General features: G+C 40.8%; 1 protein-coding gene across 4 annotated transcripts in view; it reads right to left on the bottom strand.

Moving 5' to 3' along the window:
- PARL (presenilin associated rhomboid like) overlaps positions 1-17606 on the bottom strand; it is a 54416-nt gene extending 36810 nt beyond the window's left edge. For 3 of the 4 annotated variants that reach the window (XM_025877730.2, XM_073896413.1, XM_025877738.2), the window contains exons 1-4: positions 17438-17606; positions 7798-7993; positions 6993-7133; positions 4252-4300 (exon numbers count right to left, since the gene is read on the bottom strand). In XM_025877730.2, coding sequence (XP_025733515.1) covers positions 4252-4300; positions 6993-7133; positions 7798-7993; positions 17438-17562 — 511 coding nt within the window. In that variant the 5' untranslated portion in view covers positions 17563-17606. Of the gene's footprint in view, positions 1-4251; positions 4301-6992; positions 7134-7797; positions 7994-12397; positions 12533-17437 lie in introns of those variants that run through there. The other variant, XM_073896399.1, reaches the window with a different exon arrangement.
- Between the last annotated feature and the right edge of the window lie 1232 nt (positions 17607-18838).

Here is an 18838-nt window from a genome sequence, read left to right as displayed (position 1 = left end):
GGCAGTGTGGTTCACCAGAAAGGTAATTTAGTGGTGATCTGCTATAATAGAAAGTGAAAGGATATAATAAAAAGTATATTATTTAAATTAAGAACTGAGCTTGGGGAAAAAAAGTGTTCCCCATCTCCACTCTTTCTAGCTGTGTGAGCTCAGACAAGTTATTTAACCTCTCTGAGCCTCAGTTACCCCATCTGAACAATCAGAATACCACTAGCAGGGCTCTTACAATTAAGATTGATAATAAGGATAATAGTGTGTGTGTAAAGGACCTACCCTAGCATTTGAAGCCTAACTGGCGCTCAAACATTAGTTTTGTTTTTCTTTACCCAGAAATAACTTGTCTGAAAACTGAGAAGCCAAGAATTTCAAGAAAAACAGCAACAAATTAAAAGGTCAAGATTAGCTAAATCCAGTGTGCATTGCCTCACCAGAAACTTCAGGAACAGGAAAGCAGACCTTAGTCTAGGAGGTGTAGCTCAAAATCTTTGAAAGGTATAAGGGGAAAGAAAATTGAAACTAGGGGCACCTGGCAGACTCAGTTGGTAGAGCATGCAACTCTTGATGTCGGGGTCGTGAGTTCAAGCCCCACTTTGAGTGTAGAGACTACTTAAGAATAAAATCTTAAAAAATAAACTTTAGAGGTTGGAGCAAAAGGGGCAAGGCCCTAGGGTGTTGTGGTGACTAACTTTGGAGCTGACAACAGATATGGACTAGTAGAAAAATGGGGCAATGTTCTCTTGAGATTTCTCTTCCCATGCTCCTACTTCCTATCCCCTCCTTCAGATGCAGTATTTTAGCAGGTTCCTCTCTCAGCTTTACCTGAATCCCAAAATAGTCAAGTCAGCATTCTGCTGAGCTGACAAAAAAACCTGGCAGGTATCTCACAGGCATACCTGAGAGCTATAAAGGTAGGGGAAATGCTCTCCCCTTGGAGGTTGCCTAGGACCTCCAGTGCAGGCTTAAAATCCTTGCAGATCAAGGCAACAGAACAGGAGACTAGCTGAAGTATGAAAGCATTAGGCACAAGTCTAACTTGTAGAATGCTACCAGATGCTCCCACAAATACCAAGTGAACATATAATTTATATAAATATAAATAAAATAAATATAAAACATTTATTATTTATGAAATAATAACATTTTTTCAAAGCAATGTGAAGTTTGGGGAGGTATTTCTGTGTAATAATTAAGATTAATACCAGGGAAAAAAAATCCCCAAACCAACCAAAAAGAAAAAAAAAAAAAAAAGGATCAAGGCCAGTTCTCTAGTACCTTTGAAAAAGTGATTCCCAGGGACAGCATCTCCTCAGCCTTTAGCAGCACTTAGATAACCTCATAATAAGTATTTAGCATGACTGTTCATGTTTCCATGGTTCAAAGCACTTTACACTCAAGCTGCTAGTTAGACCCAAACATCTGTCCCTACGTGCCAAATAACTGATTTGACTAAGAGAAAAGCAAAAGGCTAGGGGAAAGAATTTGGATTTTCAGTGGTCTCCAAATACCAACTTCTATGAATAAGCTATTTACCGGCATGAGAAATGTTTTAAATTCTGATCCCAGGTTTCTTCAATTATTTAATGGCATAAAATCTTTACCATCTTCAAAGAACACTAAGTATCAACTAATTATGAGATACTTTGAAAATATCAAAGGAAATCAAAACTTTGTTATCCTAAGGAAATAATGTTAATTTTGGTTACTTTCAGAAAACAAGCAAACAAACCAAAACCCCCCTGTTAATACCAATGAAAACAGATGTGCTATTATAGAGCTATCTTTGAAGGTATCATACTTATTAAGACCTTACTGACTAATCAATTCTACAGTACAGCAATATACCTTTGAAAAATCTCAATCCTGGGCGCCTGGGTGGCTCAGTTGGTCAAGTGACTGCCTTCGGCTCAGGTCATGATCCCGGAGTCCTGGGATCGAGTCCCGCATCGGGCTCCCCCTTCTCTGTGGGGAGCCTGCTTCTCCCTCTGCCTCTGCCTGCCACTCCCCCTGCTTGTGCTCACTCTGTCTCTCTCTCTCTATGTCAAATAAATAAATAAAATCTTTAAAAAAAAAAAAAAAGAAAAAAAAAGAAAAATCTCAATCCTTTGATTCAAGAGCCCATTCAATATTCATTCACTTAACAGATTTTAATCAAGTGCCTTTAGTGTGTGCAAGATACATGCTAGTTGCTATAACAAAATGAAAACTCTCATTGTCCTCAAGGATGCTACATGTACAATTACATACGGCAGGTTATGTTATAAATTATTAAAAAGTGTTGGCCAGGGCGCCTGGGTGGCTCAGTTGGTTAAGCGACTGCCTTCGGCTCAGGTCATGATCCTGGAGTCCTGGGATCGAGTCCCACATCGGGCTCGCTGCTCAGCGGGGAATCTACTTCTCCCTCTGACCCCCTTCCCTCTCATGCTGTCTCTCAAATAAATAAAAACTTTTAAAAAAAAAAAAAAAAAAGTGTTGGCCACCTGGATGGTTCAGTTGGTTAAGTGTCCAACTCTTGATTTCAGCTCAGGTCATGATCTTGGGGTCCTGGGATCAAGCCCCACGTGCAGGGAGGGGTCCACACTCATCGGGGAGTCTGCTTAAGGATTCTCTCCCTTTCCCTCTGCTCCTCCCTCCGCTCATGCATGTACTCTCTCTCTAAAATAAAATTTTTTTTTAAGATTTTATTATTTATTTGAGAGAGAGAGAGAAAGAGAGAGCACAAGCAGGGGGAGCGGGAGAGGGAGAAGCAGGCTCCCCACTGAGCAGGGAGCCAGATGCGGGCCTCCCAGGACCCAGGACCCTGGGATCATGACCTGAGCTGAAGGCAGATGTTTAACCAACTGAGCCACCCAGGTGCCCCTAAAATAAAATTTTAAAAATAAAAAATAAATGATTAAAAAGTGCAAGGAGTTCAGAAAAATTAAAGCACTTCTGTTACTGACAAGACCCCCCGACCCACTGAACTCAGGATACTCCCAGAAGCTTCTGCCTGTCACTTTCATCTTTTAGAAACTAATCTACTGCTGTAACAGGAAAAGAAACATTTGAGGAGGAAGACTGTGCAGATGAATCAGCAAGTGCCTGTTACCTCTGCTTCATTATATTAAAATTTATCCTTCTGAATATTCATCCCAAGCCCTGATAAAAGGAGCCTGCTTACCCCTGTTCAGGGAGTCATGGATTTGGAAATAATTCCCCATGGTCTCCTTTTTTGTACAAATAAAGATAATTGTGAGGCAACTCCACCTGGTGTAGTCTCTGTCTACAGTTCACCAAGGAACAGACTTACTTTGGTCTGGTAACACTTCCTGCAGGAAGCAATGTCCAAACCATAAGCTTGAAGACCAGTTCAGGTTCCAACAAGGAGACAGAAAAAGTAAACCTTCCAGACAAAGGAAAGAGCCTGAAGGACTGTTAGACATCCTCTTAGGTAGGTAAAGAAAATTAAGAGTACCATTAAGTCTAACCATATTTAAGAAAAAGCAGTATTTTGCTATTATGTCTCTAGAAGATTTTTTTTCCTATCTGCACAACTGTTAAACTTTCAAATCCATTTCCCCAAATTTCTCAAATAACTAAATCCATAAAATATTGTACAAGTGTTACCGTGAAAAGCCAGATTTATCTTTCCATAAAAATTTACAAAGAACAAAAATTAAATTATCATGGTTACATGCATGGCATGCTTACATTTATTTAATAAATTTAGACTTTAAAAACAGCATGGTGCAGGAAAGAGAAAATTAGCTTTAGAATGAGACAGACCTGGGTTTCGAAACTTAGCTCTACTACTTACTAGCAGTGTGACCTTTGCAAAGTTCCTTCTCTGAAAGCCAGTTTCCTTATTGGTAAAAAGGGAGATAACTACCTGGTAAGCAACCCTGTGAGGTAGGGAGAGAATGTGTATAAAGTATTCTGCATAAAGAAGGTACTTAATCAATGTCCCCTTTAATGTCTTTAATAGGGTAAGTAGTAATTACTCATAACCTATTTCACAAGCTAGGATTCTACAACAAAGATTATTTGATCAATCAGTAACATATTAGCTCAAAATGAGAAAAGAAGTGACCCACAGCATCATGTACACCTTTATACCACACTACTTTTTATACTGTTACATTAGCCTGAAGGTACAGAGACTGTCTTCTAAACCACTGGTGAGCAGGGTACAAAAGCCATTGACTGTGACATACTGTACCTTTTGGTTTGATTTCTCTTCCCTTGAATGGCTAAAACGTGTAAGCTAACACAAACCTGTCACAGTCCGCTGGCCATCACTTAGGTTATTCCACCACTTGTTAATCTAAAACAGAAGGAAAATTGCCTATCACCATCAGGCTAGGAAAATGAAAAGCCAGAGGGAAAATGAAAAGCCAGAGAGAAAATGCTTTGTGCATAAAAAGATTCCTCATGTGCAAAAATTACCAATAAACAAACATAATAGATATGTGGCAAAATAGAAACAGAGGTGCTTTACAGTTAGTCTACATTCTCCATACAAAGCCACTGTTTAGCTCTATGACCTCAAATTACTTCTAAACTTCAGTTTTCTGATATATAAAATGGAGACAATAGATACCTAGCAATATTGTGAGAAATATTAATAACAAAACACCGAGCACACTATCAGATATACACAGGTATCAAGCTTAAGTGATTTATTTACCAAGGTCCAATCTAGTCTTAAAATTCTAACCAAAAATATTTTCTAAAACTATCTTTTAAGGTATAATAATAATTTGAGGTTCAGAAAAACAGAGAATCCGAATCTTTCAGAGACGCACACTGAAATATGCCTAGGATTTGCTTTACAGTAATCAGTGGCAGGGAAGGAAAGGAAACAAAGGGGACTAAATGAAACAAAGTTGGCCTTGTGTCAATAATTATTGAAGGTGGATGACGGGTTCATTATACTTTTCTCTTTAGTTTTGTTTGAAATTTTTCCATGTTTAAAGTTGTTTTTTTTTTTAAAGATTTTATTTATTTGACAGAGAGCGCACGAGGGCAGGAACACAAGAAGGGGGAGCAGGAGAGGGAGAAGCAGGGAGCCCGATGTGGGGTCGATCCCAGGACTCTGGGATCATGACCTGAGCCGAAGGCAGATGCTTAACGACTGAGCTACCCTGGTACCCTCCATAACTAAAGTTTTAAAATAAAAAGGTGCCTGGGTGGCTCAGTTGGTTGAGCGACTGCCTTCGGCTCAGGTCATGATCCTGGAGTCCCGGGACCAAGTCCCGCACCGGGCTCCCTGCTGAGCGGGGAGTCTGCTTCTCCTTCTGACCCTCCCCCCTCTCATGCTCTATCTCATTCTCTCTCTCAAATAAAAAAATAAAATATTAAAAAAATAAAATAAAATAAAAAATATATTCTAACTATGATATTGAACCACACTCTGAATACTAATACAGAAAGAAATCCAATGTTAAAAACAAAGTTATATATCCATATACAATCATTCCATTTTTATATTTCTAATTTGTGTATGAGCTTTCAGACCTTACTCCCCACATATGTAGCAGTATGGCAGGGGTTTCCAGGGCTTTCACTTCCCATGTTATATTTATATATTATTTTAATTTTCTTTAACGGGCATGGATTTTGTATTTCATAACCTATCATTTAACTATAAACCAATCCATCTTTGGATAAAGATTATGTCTATCGCTTATGTCACTTTTCACCATTCTAAAGAACCATTTGGACCATCAAAACTTTATAATATAGGGCACCTGGGTGGCTCAGTTGGTTAAGTGTCCAACTCTTGGTTTCAGCTCAGGTCAGGTCTCAAGGCGGTGAGAGTGAGCCCCACATCAGGCTCCACGGGCAAATCTGCTTGAGATTCTCTGCCTCTCCCTCTCCATCTGCCCTCCCCTGCTCAAGCACGTGCATGCACTCGCGTGCTCTCTCTCATTCAAGTTCTCTCTCTAAAATAAAATCTCCAAAAAAAATACTTTATAATATAGACAAGCTAGAAACCTGTAGCTTTCCAAGGAATCCAGGATTATGGGACAGGTCAGGGTCACTATCTTCTCCAACATGTCGTTCTGAATAAATCACTGCTGGCTATTGTAGCTTTCACCTGCAAATGATCACACCCACTGTCCTTCGGACACAAAGCCTCTCTAAAACAGGTAAGGTTCAGGTTTCTTGCATATGTCTATGGGGAAGCAAAGAACGAATACTTCTTTGTACTTCGAAGAGCCTTGAATTATTGTTGGGAGAAAATTAAGAGGACATCAACCTTCTCTCAAGTGGAGAGGCATGTGTCATCAAAAAACAAAACAACAAACTGAAAAACAAAAAACAAAGGTGCTTGAAAACCAAATGAACCACATATTAACTTAGGGCCTCAGTGCTCAGTTAAGTATTGTCAAGTGAAATAAATATGTTTTATCTTAAAGGCAGTATTTGAAAAAAAAAAATCAGTTAAGAAGAAATTGAAAGAGGGTCACCAACTTGCATGTGAAAAAATGAAAAGCTCTAAAAGTTCTATATTTGCAACTTTTTCTTGCATCCTCATCCCCTGAGCAGTTAGAAATATTCCACAGTGGGTATTTATCGGAGGTATGTAAACATCATGTCAGAGAAGCTTTTTAAAATCCACATATCTCTACACCTAAGGCATAGGTGCTTTGAAAAACTGCCTGTGATTCTACTACGTACTCTAAGATACTCCAGCAAGGTAATGCAAAACAGGAGCCCTTAAATTTTAGTAGGGCTTAGAGAGACCCCAACACATTAATTTTCAGCAACTATCCACAGTGATTTTTGATACATGTGGAGAGAGGGACAAGCTTCTTCGAACACCATCAAGTACAGTATTGCCAGACATACAAAGCACTGATACTCACTGCAATGAGATGACTCTAAAGAAGATTAAGTTCAGTAACTTCATATCTACTGATCTAAATGTTATCAATCACTAATATTTCACAAATGACCAGACTTCAAAACTTGTGATCAACTAGAACAAAGAAAGCCATGTTTATCTTTACCTCCTTTCTGAAGTCTCCTTCCTTTTGTGGTCTTATGCTATCCAGCCAATCAGCTTTTATACCATCAAAATAACTCTGGACCCTGGATTTCAGTGATTCATACTGCCAAATAGCAGCTGATCCAAATGCACAGCCTGTAAACTATATAAAATTAATATATCACAAAATAAATTCAAAAGAGGAAGAGATCAACACATAGTTCCAAGGACAGTATTTCATTTTCATTGCTTCTTACAAAACCAAGAGAAGAAACAGGAACATCTGGCATAGTGAAACCTTAGTAGGTGAAAAGAATATTTAACGGTTTATTAACTTTACTGTACCCTGGGGCCTGTTTACAGCTAGAAATTTTCAAATAAAATTCAAAATATCACATGAAATGTTATCCCAAGTAAGAGGCCCATAAGTTTCTTCTCCAGGGCATACATAAGTGAACCAGATTCTAATAGCAATTATTAGAGGCACCTGGGTGGCTCAGTAGGTTAAGCTTCTCATTCTTGATTTCCACTCAGATCATGACCTCAGGGTCGTGAGACCAAACCCTGTGACTGGCTCCATGCTGGGTGTGGAGGCTACTTAAGATTCTCTCCCTCCACCCCTCCCCACCCCGCGCAAGTGCATTTGCACTCTAAAAAATAATAATAGCAATTATTAAATTCATGTTCTCCTGCCATCTTTCATGACCCCAGATACCCAGATCCTTTAAATCCCCCTCCACGTGTCCTTAAGGAGCCCAAATAACAAATAATATTTCACCACTACAGCAGCAGCAAGGTAGGGAACTCCTAGTAACATAAGCACTTACCCCAACAGTAAAAAACAAGGGCTTTACAAGGGTCCTTATAGGATAGGGAGAAGGATAAAAGACTGTTTCTTCTACAGGAGGAATCAAAGCACTTCTCTTGTATGCTTCACCACTTGTTCCTGTGTCTGATCTTCGAGGTTCAACCTTCCTGGGTGCTTTTCTGAATCCACATTTTTGCTGAATAAAAAAGTTAAACCTTTAAGGGGAAAATAAGAGATTAGCAACAGCTGCATCTTGCAAACATCAACCTCTATGAGCCTCACTCTTTGGCCTGCATCATCAACATCTCAGTTTATTCTCACCCTGTAGCCCCAAAGAAGTCAACATGCCTACTCCCGGCTAGGATTCTAAGTCAAACTTAGAACTGTGCCCTTCTAGAGAAGGGGACAGGGGCACACAACCTACGGCAACTTTAAAGGGAACTTGTTTGGGCTGTTAACTGTGTATCAATCAGCAAGATCATTTGTATCCCTCCTCCAGACACAGTGTGCAGTCTGGTAAAAAGCTGGAGAACTTTTTTTTTTTTTTTTTAAGATTTTATTTATCCGACAGTGAGAGACACAGCGAGAGAGGGAACACAAGCAGGGGGAGTAGGAGAGGGAGAAGCAGGCTTCCCGCGGGAAGCCCGATGCGGGGCTTGATCCCAGGACCCTGGGATCATGACCTGAGCTGAAGGCAGACGTTTAATGACTGAGTCACCCAGGCGCCCCCCCCCCCCCCAAAAAGCTGGAGAACTTTAAGTTGTCAGTTTGAACCTGCATAGACTGGCTTTGTTATTTTGTTTGAAGTCTGGTCCATTTCCAGAACAAACATTTAAATGTAAGTATTATCAAACATTTAAATGTATTATCCTCAAAGTCACTCCAAATTAAAATTGCTTTTTTTTTTTTATAGAAGTACTGTCATTCTAAGTTGATGCATTTTTCCTACTTCTCCCATTTATTTCACTCAGTTCTGGGGACACCCACCAAATGTTTTGTAAAGGGTTTTGTTGCTTTGAGCCCTCATAGCTGGACCTTAAAACATTTGACACTACTGATCACACTTAGCAGCCCTACCTAGTTCCTGTAAAATTGCATTCCCTAGTCTTCAAATTCACTTTCCTGATGGCTTCTCCTCTTTTCACCCATCCCTTAGTGATAGATATGCTGAAAGGCTCCAATAGTTCCTTTACATGCTCTCCATTCAAACTCAACCCATATAAATTCATGAATTTTCTTTTGTAAAATTTCCCCTAAACTGACAAAGTAGCGGCCCTTTCCTGTTCTCATCATATTCTCCTAAACTCAAAGCTCCTTGAAGCAGAAATCAGACAGGTCCCCAACACTTGGGCTGAATAAAAGAATAATTGTATTTTTGTGGCCTGTATGACTTCTAAGTAAATGATTCAAATATATTTCTTTAGTCCTAACCTCAATCTTCTGGTCTTGTATTTCCAACTATATACTGAATATTTCCATTTGGATATGCTCTCAAATACTTTAAAACCAATATACTCAAAAGGAAACTCCTCCTCTACAAACAGCTCTATTTCCTGACTTCCTCAGTCTTTCAGAGGGACCACAGTTTCTCAATCACTGAGGTTAAAAATCTAGATGTCATTTTGTTGTTCTCTCCTTTACTCTTACCATCCAATTAAAAACCAACTCTGTCAAATAAAAATTTTTTTTCATTCCTAGTCCCTCACTTCATGCCTGGATCACAGCCTACATAACTCCAAACATTTTAACATGTTGCATGTTGTTCTTGTATCAGTTTTCCTCATTCACTAGTTCCTCAAATGCCTTCTCAGAGGGCCAAAAATCTCTCCCAAATTCCCATACAACTCAGCTCATCCCTTCTGATCTGGAATACCCTTTTTCCTAACATACCTCATTGCTTCCAGTATTGCCCCCACTCCAATTCATCCTCCACATTTTATTAAACAGAAATGAAGTATCATTCCCCTGCTTTAAACCCCACAATAATTTTTCATCCTCCCATCAACTCAGCAGTACTACTCCCTTGTTCTGGTACACCCTTTGTTAACACTCTTGTGCCCCCTGAGAATTCAATTCATTTCTCTCCTCCTCCAGGAAGCCTTCATTAACCAGGGTGGGTGCCTCCTTTGTACTCCTAGAGTCCCAAAGCATCCTGCATAGACTTTTTTACTTAAGTTATTGCCTGTACCACAACTGGACAATTACTTTTGTATTCACTATATCTCTATCACCAAGCCCAGCCCCTAATAAAGAAAAGGTCAATAATTATCTTTTAGAAAAAAGAAGGGGGTCAAGAATGATTGTTAGTTCTATTTTGAATAACTGAAAGGAAGGTGGTACTATTCACCAGGACAAGGGAAATCAGAGGCTCCAAAACAGGAAATTAGAAGATAAGACATGAAGAATTCCATCTTGGGCAGTGTTTCAAATGCTTGTGGTCATGGCAGCTCTATTTTAATAGCTAAAAACCAGAACTTCAATTCCTGTCAAAAGGGGAAAAGACAAACTGTGCTATATTCACACAATGGAGTACTACTCAGCAAAAAAAACTACTGCTCATACATCATGGATGAAGCTCAAAAACACTGTTGAGCAAAACAATGTTTATCTTTAGGTGGTGGTTCCACAGGTGCATACATTCATCAGAATCCATGGCTATACACTTAATACTTACACAAAATAAAGTATTGTTAGCATTTGTAGGATACCCAGGTGGTGTCTAGTAGGCATCAGGAAAAAAAACTGAAACTCAGAAAAATGGCATAGTGACTATTATTACTATTACTTGCCTAGTATGCTCTTTCTTCAACACTAAGTCCACTCCACAGTTCAACTCTCAGAAGTCACATGGTGAGGATGGGTGATGGCAATAAAGTAATTTGCCTTGAAACTTTAATAATCCATAATTTATACTTCCAAATAAGTGCTATTCCTTTCAAAGGACTCTATTTTGAAAAGTGATGCACTTATTCAAACAAAGCCAATGTTCCTTTGAATGACTGAACTTCCTTCACAGCCCTATTACCAGTCTTATGAATATCCTTTGGCAAATACACTTAAACAGCTAATCCCAAATCTGTATCTATTTCTTTTTCTCTTGCCTTTTTCTGCAGAGGCTAGAAAAGTATCTTCACTTTTCCAGCCTCCTTTATAGCACAGAGTGGCCATATTACAGAGTTCTGACAAAATGAGAGACAAGAATTTTTATGTACCTGTCGGAAAGATTTGCTTATCTATAAAAATGGACATATCAGCAATGTCATACCCCCTCTTTTTTTTTTTTTTTTTTGCCTTGAATAAGGAATGTAATGCCTAGATTTCAGGCAGTCATCCTGAATGCCAAGAGAAAGGCCAAGGGATTCAAATACTAACCTTGATATTTTTGAGCTACCGAGCAAAGACAGTAGCCACTTACCTCCATCATCTTATGCTAACTATCCCCCCTCATTTAAACAGTAAATTTACTTACAGCCAAATGTATTAATAACTGATAACTTTAAAGTGGCAAATGTTAATCCTTTGCAACTGGATTTAATTTTTATTAAACAATTCAAAGTAACATAGAGGTAGGTTAGTAAATAAAGTAACATCACCACTTTGGGCCAAAAAACAAAGGTATGACACAAAGTAACATGAATATATTCCCTTTATTTTTTTAAGATTTTATTCATTTGTCAGAGAGAGAGTGAGAAAGACAGAGCATGAGCACACAAGCAGGGGGAGCAGCAGAAGCAGACTCCCCACTGAGCAGAACCCTGGGATCATGACCCATGCCGAAGGCAGATGTTTAACCAACTGAGCCACCCCGGTGTCCAGAATCTTCCCTTTAAAGACCACAGTTTGTAACTAAGTGTTGTTTTCTGGCTTTTTTCTTATTAGACCAAGAAATGTGAAGGATGAGACCATACTGCCAACAGTGTTAATAATGGAAGACAAGTATTCAATCAGTTCTAATGAAATATTACTTCTACAGTTCATCAACTCATTTAAAATGCTTAAGTGCAATGTTTGAAAAGGAACATAAACACACCAGCAGTTTGGGAATCTAAACCTGAAGCAAAGCCAGACCTTTTGCCTAGGATAACATTTACCTTAGAAAGAAATGTGGGGCCAAGGACACTGAGAATATATTACACAAGTTGGCCCCAGGGTTAAGGTCAGAGGCAGAATACATAAAGTATACATACAAAAAAATATATGTACGTATTGGGAATTACAGTTGGACACACAGAACTTGTTTGATAGAACTAAGTACAATGTATTGGCTCACTGAACACTGATTCCTATTAGCTAGCACACATTCATATGCTGCAGGGGCTGCAAAGCTTAAAACTGCATTTCCTAGGTATCCTTTCAGTGTTACAATGGTTCAATACCGGAAGTCAGAACTAAGTTTAGTAAGAAGGCAAGACATAATGCATCAATTTTCAAGTGAAAATAATGGTGAAGGCAACATAGTTCTTACTTTGGTCAGCAGATCCTGATCTGGTAGAAGCTTCCCCAGTTGTCTCATTATTGCATAACAAACCACCCCAAAACTTAACTGTCCTGAGACCATAATTATTTCTCAAGACTTTATAAGTTAGCCACCCTCAACTGGGCAGTCCTTCTGGTCTCACCTAGGGTCACTCACATAGCCAGTCATTTGAGCGCTCAACTGGAGCTGGGCAGTCGAAGCTGACTTCACTCCCATACCGGGAGCCTGGCCATCTCCTACCGAATGGTCTCAGTAATCAAGCAGGGGCTTCCATCATGGCAGTGGGAGTAGTATTATTCCAAGAGGGAAAAAGGTGAAAGCTGCAAATCCTCTCAAGGCTCAGACTCTGGACCTTGTACGTTATTTCTGTCACATGCTACTGATGAAAGCAAATCACAAGACCAACCCAGCTCAGGGAAATCGATAACTCTGGATGAGAGGAGCTGTGAATTATTGTGGCCATGTATTTTAATCTACCATATCGGTTGCTGCAAAGACCGTTATGACCATGAAAGCTTAGTCTTAGAACAGTAATTCTCAATCCTGGTTTCTGAAGAGTAGCAGAACATGACACCCCCAAACATGCCACTTTGCCATAAGGACTGTCTTGGGCTGAGGGCAAATGAAAAGCAGATATAATTAAAACTCTCTGCCCTGCCCCCATTTGCCTAAAAGCAGGATATAAATTTGTGAAGGTATACCTACTATCCTCTACCAGGAAAAATAGAATCATGAGACAACTCTAGACCATTATGTGCTCAGAGAAGGCACCAGAAAAATCTGTTAACTAGCCCTTATATCCATTAGCTCCCTCATATATTGCCTCCCCAGTTTGCTGCCCTAGAAACAAAGTCCTTTTCCTTTCTCGCCATTTCTCTAAAACTTTGCTGTTCTTTTGTTAAAATGCAATATAAGCCCAAATTCTAACCATCCTTTGTGTTATTCACCAGTGAGAACTGCCATGTGTATGTGCAATGCACATGTTCATAAGCTTGTTTTTCTCTTGCTAATCCATCTTTTCTCAGTCTAACTTATAGGGCCCCAGCCAACGAACCTACGATTCGTAGAGGGAAAACAGCTTTTCTTTCCCTCTACTACACATTGGAAGTGCCTATTGAGCTCTTAAAAATTCTGTTCTATGGTTCCACTTCATACTAATTAAGAGTCTCCAGAGGTGGGACGAAGGCATCACTATTTTTTAAAGAGCTACCCAGGTGATTTTCTTACTCAGCCAGGGTTGATCTACCACAGGTTTGGGAAAAACTTTAGTATACATACAAATCACCTGGGAATCTTGTTAATATCATTCTAAATCATTAAAGTCTGGGGCAGGGAAAATATGAGATTCTGCATTTCTAAACAAGCTCAGAAATTGACAAATTTCTGCCTGCAGGGTGGATCTGGCCTGCCAGCTAAGAATGGTTTTTGAATTTTTAAAGAGTTATTTAAAGTAAAAGAAATGAGTATGTGACAGAGACCATATGTGGCCCTGTCATTTTCTATCTGGCCTTTCACAAAATAAATTTGCCACTCCTGTCGTAGATGATGCCAAAACTACTAGTTCACAAACCACTTTCAAAAGCAAGGAGCTAGAACCGAATCCCTAACAAAATTTCTACTTAAATCAGAATGGTTATCTAGAGGGTAATCCTACCTGACTAGGACTAACAAGAATTCGGATTTGTAACAAAGAATTTGAACACAAAAGTTTCATTAGGGCTGACAATATTGAGTTTCTCACCGACTCCCAGCATCCACATCCATTTCCCCCTCTCCTAACAGTACACTGCAATTTCCAGCCATTTGGTTGGGCGAAGCACACCAAGCTCTTGACTGGCTTTAACCAACCTACAGATCCCACTGCCTGCCAACTTCAAGGGATTCAAGGATGACAACGTATCCCAAGTCAGGCCAATCTGGTCCAGTGAATTTCAATATTTTGTTTGTAATACTGGGAAACTTTTTCTGCTGGATGTGAACCTAGAAGTATATAGCCCCAAGAGCTACTGACAGCCATCTTACGACAAGGAGAGCACACTGAGAGAATAAAGCCAACATTTAGGAAGCAGAGCCAAGTCATGGAGAAAAATGGAATCCTGGTGACAATCTGAAACACCGAATCTTGCCTCATTAGAAGCCAGTCCTACTGCTGGACTTTTTAACTGCATAAACCAATAAATTTTCCTAATTGCTTAGGCTGGAGTTGGGTTGTTACTACAAAAATGCTTTTAGATGAAGTACTTCACCAAACATTATATGACAAGGCACATTCTGCCCTTATGAGGCTTTTGTTTTAAATTTCTTAAAATGCAAAAACAAGGAAAAGCATGATAAACCATTCTAATTGCAAATGTTTGTGGTCATATTTACAAGCTTAGGTTCCTTAGCTCTACTCATTCATATCGGTGCAAAAAATGGAAAAATAAATGATTCAGGGGTGCGTGGGTGGCTCAGTTGGTTAAGTGTCTGCCTTCAGTTCATGATCCTGGAGTCCTGGGATCAAGCCCGCATAGGGCTCCCTGCTTGGCAGGCAGTCTCTCTCTCCCTCTGCCCCTTACCCCGCTCTCTCTCTCAAATAAATACATAAAAATCTAAAAAAGAAAAAAAAAGACAATAAATCACTTACCTGAAATAAGTTCAGAAAACAAAGAGAAACAACATGATAAAATGGATGGTGCAAGCAGAGAGTGGAATGGGAGGAGAGGGTCATTAGAGGTATATACCAACTCATGAAGACAGGCCTTCCTGCTTTGGTCCTTTCGCCAATAACCAGTCATTTGTGAAAGCAGTCTAATGTGCTCAAAGTAACCTGAGTTACTACTGGCCATACAATTGTTATAGTTCAGTTTTTAAACATGATCCCATAACTTTTAAATAGAAAAACTCATATCTATGTATTAGTTGCCTTAATGGTGAGTGAAAACATAGTCCTGTGAATTTTTTGACAGTGCAACTTAGATATATGTACGTCAGCACTAATGTCTATGTTTCTAAAGATTTTCATGAATAAATTAAGTAGAAATGGCCTAATGTTCAAATGGAGACAACATGTGTCCAAGCATACACACAATAGATTCATTCCACTTAAAAAGAAAATAAACGTATTTAGGGGAGAGGGGACTTCTACATAAACACTTGCATGACAAAATTTTCTTAAAACCCATCTGGAGTTAATAGATGGTAATTTAAACAGGGAAAATAGTTGAACTACCAACTATTCTCTTAGATAGCTCCATACAACTGAAATTATGCAGGCTTCTTTTAAGCCTAAACCATTTCTTTGAAGTGCCTCCAGAAATTTGGTAACAGTAAAGCTTCTCAAGAGACTGAGATTTTTTCCTTTTTCTGTAAAGGGACAGATAGTAAATATTTTAGTTTCTATGAAGAACACATATGTCACATATCGTTTTGCTTTACAACCCTTTAAAAATGTAGAAACCATTTTTAGCTGGTGGGCTGTGTCGGGCCTGCCACAGTTTACAGAACTCTTGTATTACTACCTGTACGGCAAATTCTCAGCCATGCTTCAGGCCTATCACATCAGAATCACAAGGACTGGGCCCCGAACTCTGCTTTTTAACCTTATCTCTAACTTCATTCTTCTGTATACTAATCTTAGAACCACAGGAAGTCAAAGCAGACCAAATAAAGTTACACACAAGGTAACTCATTCTTCCTATTAACTTTAAGTGCTTATTTCCAGAGGTGAGCAGGCGTACGCTTTTCAGGCTTACCTACATTCTCTTGTAATGCATTTTTCTATGCAACCATAAAAATGTCATTTTCAAACTCTGCAAATAAACAGCAAACTTTAAAAAAAAATAGGTGCTAATCATCAACATCACACCTTCATTTGTTTTCTTTCAAATGGTCTCAAATTTTTACTGGATGCTCTTTATTAATCAAATTATTTTTCCTTTGCTTTCCCTTCCTAACACATATTTTTAATATTATCATACCTGTTGCTTCCTGATAGCCATATTCATTTTTCCTCCCCCTCGAACCATGCAATTTTGACTGGGATTTGGAATAAATTATGGAATCTGGACCGCTGAAATCTACCACTACCTCCACCTGACCTCCTCATTCTCCATCTCCCCAGGAGTTTAAGATTAGTGCCTGAAGCTCCAAGTTAAGGTGTATCCTGAAGTTAAGCTATAATGTATGCAAGTTTTCACAAATCCCTAATCCAATTCACTTGGAATGTTTGCAAGAACTACAGGTTCTTCCACTCCCACCGCCCCACAATTTGAGTTGATAGAACTAGGGTGGGGCCTGGGAAATATATTCTACAAACACTCCGGGTGATTCTTAAAATTAAGCCATGGCTCCACCACATTGGAGCCTCAATTATTTGCCACGGGCTAGCCCCTCTGTTGAACACTCTACCTTAACTTGCTACCATCAATCAGATGGGATTTCAAGTATCCAACTCAGAAACCGGGAAGGTTGAAACTCTGGATTAAATAGGAACAAATTTCAAGTCAAATATACATCAAAATCTTGGACAGCTGAGGGATTTTTCTCTTCTCTTTAGAATTGAATTAACAAAAGCAGTAAATACTGAGAGAGCATACTCTTCATACAGCTTCTACTTGGGAAAACCAGTACTATAGTTTTCTTTCCAAATCATCTGGAAACTATTCCACGGTCTCCATTCTTCAACAGAAAAGCCTCTCCTACGACTCTGAAGAAGGCAAATGCCCTTTGACTCCGTCTTCCCTTAATTCTCTAAACGCTAAAGAAGGTAACTTGTAGTAGAACACAGGTTTATAAAAATAGAGAATCAGTTCTGCCATTCTACCATCTGTGTAACTGCTTCACTTAAAAAATCGGCCCAATACCTTCTTCGCGGGATTATGAGGCGTGGCACGCAATGAGCACTCAGAGACTAGTTTCCCTTCCCCTCACGTCCTTCCCGAGGGGAAAGGGGCAGACAGCGCGGGCTCACGGAAAGCTGCGCCGGGGTCGGTCACTGGGCACCCGGCTCGGAGCACGGTGGCACGGCGAGAAGCGAGGACTGGCGAGGCGAGAGGGGAAGGCGGGACGGAGAGAGGAAGAGACGGGTCAGGAAAGGGGTGAGAGAAGGCAGCCCCGCAGGCCCGCACGGCTTGCGCCCACGAGGATGCTCGGCCGGAGCTGAGGGTCCGAAGGAAAAGCAGCCCGGAGCGGTGGTCATTACCTGCGTCCGAGCAGTCGCGGCGGGGCCAGGGCCGCAGTGAGGTCCTCGCAGCTGCGGCCGCCCACCGGCTGAGCCCACGCCTGGCCACAGCCCCAGCCTCTGTGTGCCCAGCCTCGCCACGCCATCTTCCCAACCTCTGCCCCACCATGGCCCGACCTTACCAACCCCTGCCGCGAACCACTTCCGGGGCGAAAGGGGGGGGTGGGGTGGGGACACAAACCATAGAGCGCCGAGGTGCAGCCTAGAGCGCCCCCACGCCCGGCTGAGCGGAGGCTCCACACACCCGGGGGCCCTGGGGGCGCCGCGCCGTTCTTCCCACCCGGCCAAGCCTGGGCCTGGGCCTGGGACGGGCGCAGAAGAGCGCCACCCAGTTTGCGGAGGAGGTGCAGAGGAAAAAGAGAAGGGAAAACTAGCATTTATTGAGTATTGCCACGTATCAAGCACTTTACCTAAGTTACTGCATTTAATCCTCACCAAACACTGGAGGCGGATAGAATCACCAGTTTCAGAAGCTCAGAGAGGAGGGAGTGGAGGAACCATTGCATCATTGTATCTATATTATTTCTTTTTTTCTGCATCTGACCATTTTATGTTGTTGTTGTTATTATTATTTTGTTTTTTTAGAGAGAGAAATCGCTGGAGGTGGGGGAGGGAGAGAGAGACTCCTAAGCCAGCTCCAGGCCCAGGACAGCGCCCTTTCCCAGGGCTGGGTTCCCGGACCCTGGGATCATGACCTGAACCAAAATTAAGAGTGCCATGCTTAACGGACTGAGCCCCACCCAGGTGCCCCTCACCATTTCACGTTATGACACACTTAAGAGAATGTGCCTCTGATCTTTAAAGTCCAAACCTGAAATGAAAATCTGTATTCTAGATGAAATACAAACTTCATGATTCAGCCCTTGCCTACCTGCCAGGCAGCCTTATTTCCTGCCCCTCCAACCCACCCTCCCACCCTAGCTGCAGCCAGACTGTATGATTAGCAGTTTCTTAAAGGCACCTGCTTTTCCGAGTTCATAGACCATTCTCACTGTCTGAAACACCCTCCTTTACCTCCCTACTCAACCAACCTAACCAACTTGTCCTTCAGACCAACCTCAATTGTCCTCTTTCCTAGGAGGCTGTAGGGGAGGAAAAAGTTTTCCTCAACTGTCTTGGGGATACCTAGCCAGGTCTGAGAATTATTTTTTTTTTAAAGATTTTATTTATTTATTTGAGAGAGAGAGAATGAGAGATAGAGAGCACGAGAGGGAAGAGGGTCAGAGGGAGAAGCAGACTCCCCGCAGAGCGGGGAGCCCGATGCAGGACTCGATCCCGGGACTCCAGGATCATGACCTGAGCCGAAGGCAGTCGCTTAACTGAGCCACCCAGGCGCCCCGGGTCTGAGAATTATACTGACAA

The sequence above is a fragment of the Callorhinus ursinus genome, unplaced genomic scaffold (genome assembly GCF_003265705.2).
Source record: "Callorhinus ursinus isolate GAN/ISIS: 27379988/994484 unplaced genomic scaffold, GSC_fseal_2.0 scaffold1, whole genome shotgun sequence".
NCBI lineage: Eukaryota > Metazoa > Chordata > Mammalia > Carnivora > Otariidae > Callorhinus > Callorhinus ursinus.
The sequence above is the reverse complement of the archived record's forward strand: the minus strand, read 5'-3'. Positions and strand labels throughout refer to the sequence as shown.